This window comes from Antennarius striatus, chromosome 12 (assembly GCF_040054535.1).
Source record: "Antennarius striatus isolate MH-2024 chromosome 12, ASM4005453v1, whole genome shotgun sequence".
Classification (NCBI taxonomy): Eukaryota; Metazoa; Chordata; class Actinopteri; order Lophiiformes; family Antennariidae; genus Antennarius; species Antennarius striatus.
Genome location: NC_090787.1, coordinates 18,512,384 through 18,516,819, shown reverse-complemented (window position 1 = coordinate 18,516,819; position 4,436 = coordinate 18,512,384). Strand labels below are relative to the sequence as shown.

Genomic DNA, 4,436 nt, shown 5'->3' with positions numbered 1-4,436 from the left:
CTGTATGTAAAGTTTATGACAAAGGTGAACTATAAAGACTAAGGATCTATTATGGAGTTGGAGACTCGCTGAGACAGCCACATGACAAGAATCAAAGAGAGGAAAACATCACACAGACTGTTGTCATAACAACATATTGCAATGAACATCTGTTATGAGATTTTTTCGACACATCGTAAGGACAAGCAGAGAGATAATTATTTCTTGGGAATAAGAATTACACTGAATGAGTTTCTTACATATAAACACTATAAAAATATAGTTTAATGAGCTATGAGTTGAGCAACAGAACCCACGAGAGGCACAAAGAAGGAGATGCAGGACGTCTTAAGAAAGTACAATTCACTTTCTTCTTGACAAGATACATTGCATCATGAGGACTGAGGAAAGAGATGAAAGTTTTGATTATTCATGGAGCAAAATGTCCAAACTCATAATTGTTATCAACTCAAACACACATTAATCATCCACATTAATCTGTATTCAGTCCAGCTACTTCCTGACCTTGAGCTTTTCACCTGAGGTATGCGCTTTGCATCCATTAAGTTGACGTGGTGTAAAACCATCTCACAGCATCAGCGTGAAGTGTCTATTACCACCGTCTTATTTCCTGTTTATATGGCAACTGCCTCAACATCCTGTTTTTAATTACTTCTCTCCAGCAGCAGATGCTTCTCACAGCAACCTGCTGTGGATTACTCCCCTGAGAACTAATGTGCTGTGACAGACCCCACTTTTCCAATCAATAACTCGCCCTAAATCTGCCATCTCTCTGCCTGCCAAACACACTCCCACTTCTAATGGCACATCATTTTCTTAAAGGGAGTGTAATTGCAGACTGTGAAAAGCTGTAGCCTTTTGTGTTCCTGCTACATAGATACAGTAAAGGGATTTAAAACACAGAAACTACAGCACAGTCAACACAGGAAGTGATGGGGCTTTACACGGCACTCAGCCTCACCACTGTTTCCATCACATTACCTTTTGAGAAGCTTTCACTTCCCTGTGTTTGCTGAATGCTCAGATAAATCGCGGTGCTGCTTCATAAACCTGTTGGCACCAGTTTGATATTTGTGTGATTGCTGTGGTAAGTGCAGTCTTTCATTGTTCAGGCAAGGCTACCTCACGAGTTTGACCTTTAAGATGGAGACTCTTTCTGGCATATTAAGGGTTCCTATACATGTGTTAAATGTTTTTCAGTGCAGATTTTCCAGATGAAGTTGCTTTATTTTACATTATATTAATATATTATATCAGTTGTTGTCTTTGTTGTCTTTATGTCTTCTGATTTGACTCAGGCAGAAATGTTCAGGGAGGAGATGACGCTTTACTTTTTTACATATTCTATTTACCAACTTCTGTCCTAAAGCACATTTTACAACAAGAGTAGACAGAATAAAAGAAACTGTCATCTTAAATAAAACTGTTATTTTTTTTAATATTGTTGGAATGATGATAGTTTAAATACACAAATCAACAAAATAACACAAAGGCCCTACTGTTTTTTGAGAATTTAAATCATAAATGCTGCAAAAATGTAATATTTAGAAGCTGTGTGATTTGCTGTTACTGCACAGTGATAGTTTCACTCTCACTTCCTACTTACAAAAAGAAAATTCCACAGCAAACCTCTGCAGGGCGTTCAATTTCTCTAAAACTGTTTCAGGTAAAGTTTGATTTGTGCCGCAAGTTAGTAAAATTACTATCAAAGGGATAGCAAGATTCAGTATATTGCATGGATCAGATCATATTCTAGTGTCTGGTGCACCTTATGGGGATATTATGAAGTTGTTTTTTTCCATCAAATCTGAGTGACCACCTTCTGGGATCTGTTGAAATAAGTGAAAAAACAAATATCATTGATCCACATCTTCAAGTGGATCTATACCAGAATTCCAAGGTTAGTCTTTTGGCACAAGGCCCACAACTTACTTGCATACCACCATTTTACAAAGCCACATCTTCAATGTCAAAAGGAAGTGATGGAAAAATTATCTGTCCCATTATCCAAATCTAATCCAAATTTTAAAAAAATCTTCCATTGTTTTTGCCTTTTTTCCCAAATTAATTGCAATATGTCAACCAAAAAAAAGAAAATAAAATAAAATCCACGTTTAAAACAAGTTTAACAGATTCTTCCTCAATCCACGCCAGCCCTACTTAGTTTGAAGATAGAAATTAATCAAGTACTTTATTTATAATAGACAGTGATATCTAACATTGTTAAAGAAAATGAAGCCCTGGATTCACCTTGAACTATGAAGGGTTCCTTCTTGTTCCATCTACAGTTGGTGTGCATCGTTTAAATATGTCTAGTTGTTCCACAAAACATAGAACTTGTGTGTGTTTACATAAGTCGTTTTTTTGTTCATTTTTTTGTTATTTTTAGATGTAATCATAAAGGATAACTTCTTCATAAGTAAGCAACTCGACCTGCCTTTGCAAGTAGAATCAGGAAACAATCCTTTACCTTTCCTCTGATGTTTTTCAGAAGACAGTAAAATGCAAAAATCTCATCTCAGAATCAAACTATTTCTTACTTATGACACATTTCCAAAGTATTTTCTTCTTAATCAAGATCTTGTTGGAAGTATATCACATGTTTGATTAGATTTCAATTTATCAAGTTTAACATAAAAAAACTAATGAAATCAATTATCTACAGCAGGTAATTATGCATAATAAGCGCTTGAAGTCAAATTATTTAAACTGGTGTGATAAAATATTGTTCAATAATAACAAAGTTAATGTTAAATATCTTATATTTCAGAATGAAACTATTCTTGAATGTCTTCGATATGTCTAAAGCCTCTGGTGTGTTGATGCCAGAACAGGAACCAGTGGAGTACCGCATGGCAGGTCTAATTTTCTACTGCTTTGTCTTCATCATTGGAGTCGTAGTCAACCTCACTGCATTATGGGTGTTTGCTCTCACCACCAAGAGGAGGAACTCTGTCACGGTCTACATGATAAACGTGGCGGTGGTGGACCTCACCTTCATCCTGCTGCTCCCGTTCAGAATGGTCTACCTTTACCAGGACCACTGGCCCTTCGGAGATCTTTTCTGCAAAATCAGTGCCGCTCTCACCATCTTCTACCCCTGTATGGCTCTGTGGCTGTTTGCTCTGATCAGCGCAGACCGCTACATGGCTATAGTCCAGCCAAAGCACAGCAAAGAGCTGAGGAATGTCCCAAAGGCCTTGGTGGCAAGTCTGGGTGTGTGGATCATGACTCTCAGTTGCACTTCACCTCTCCTCTTTTCTGTGGACGATCCTGACTACATCTCCAACTTCACCACCTGTATGAAGATGCAGGACATCATTTACATGCACCATGACAGCTCTGTTAACCTGGTGCGAATCATCTTCTTCTTCCTGGTTCCTGCAGGTATAATGATTGGCTGCTATATTGTCATTGTGGATAATCTGATCCATGGGCGCACCTCTAAACTCAAACCTGAAGTGAAGTTGAAGTCCATCCGCATCATCATCACACTGATCATCCAAGTGTTGGTGTGTTTTGTGCCTTTCCATGTGTGTCTCATCCTTTGTTTGCTGGGGAGATGCAAAGATGGGGGGTTTGCCACATGGGCTGCCTTCACCACATTTCTCATGAACCTGAGCACAGTGTTAGATATCATCCTGTACTACATTGTCTCCAAGCAGTTCCAGGACAGGGTGATCAGCGTGATCCTTTACCGGAACTATCTGAGGAGTGTGAGACGGAAGAGCAGGCACACACACACAGGCAGCCTCCGGTCAGTCAGCAACCTGGCCAGTGAAATGATTTAACACAACTGATTTAAACTGTGCAGACAAAGTAACACTGTACAACACAGTTTATCATTAAGAGGACGGAAATTTGCAATTAATTTCCAAGGTATAATTCACACACACAGTATGGGAGTGCCGCTGTTGTGGCAAAACATCTGTGTTTGGAGCTGATTGACTCACCCATGAGACTTGAGATTTTTCCTGTGCTTCTATGCTACGGCAGACTAAACATGGGTATCCTTGGCTCAGGTGGAACACATGCAGGCGTGAATAAAGCTAGCAATCATTAAAAACACAGCCCATAGTGTTTTGCTGTCTCCTTTGTTATCATGTCAAAACACTGAAATTCTCCTCCGCCTCGTTGCTTCTGACTGTTGACTGCCTTCACACAGGAAAGCCTCCAGGAAACGGGGTTTGAAGGTTTCAGGTTTGTTTTATTGCAGCTGCATATTTTCAACTTTGCTTCTGTTGCAGCCCAACACAGCATCATGTCTTAAGAAATAGATTAAATCTTTTGGACTGATGTCATGTACAGTATGTGGGCTAAAGCCCAACCATTCTATGCAGGACACTAAAGGAACATGTTATAAACTTATCAACCAGGTGATGGCAGCATGGCACAGCTAGAGCCCATCCATCCACCAAGCCAGACAGTGTGTTCTT

The 4,436-nt window shown here is 39.3% G+C and overlaps 1 protein-coding gene across 1 annotated transcript; it reads left to right on the top strand.

The window, feature by feature from the left end:
- Nucleotides 1-334: 334 nt before the first annotated feature.
- Nucleotides 335-3,968, top strand: gpr18 (G protein-coupled receptor 18). The gene is made up of 2 exons (XM_068329412.1): nucleotides 335-1,087; nucleotides 2,771-3,968. Exon 2 carries the CDS (start codon nucleotides 2,772-2,774, stop codon nucleotides 3,789-3,791), a length of 1,020 nt encoding a protein of 339 aa, XP_068185513.1. The 5' UTR covers nucleotides 335-1,087; nucleotide 2,771; the 3' UTR covers nucleotides 3,792-3,968.
- Nucleotides 3,969-4,436: the final 468 nt, after the last annotated feature.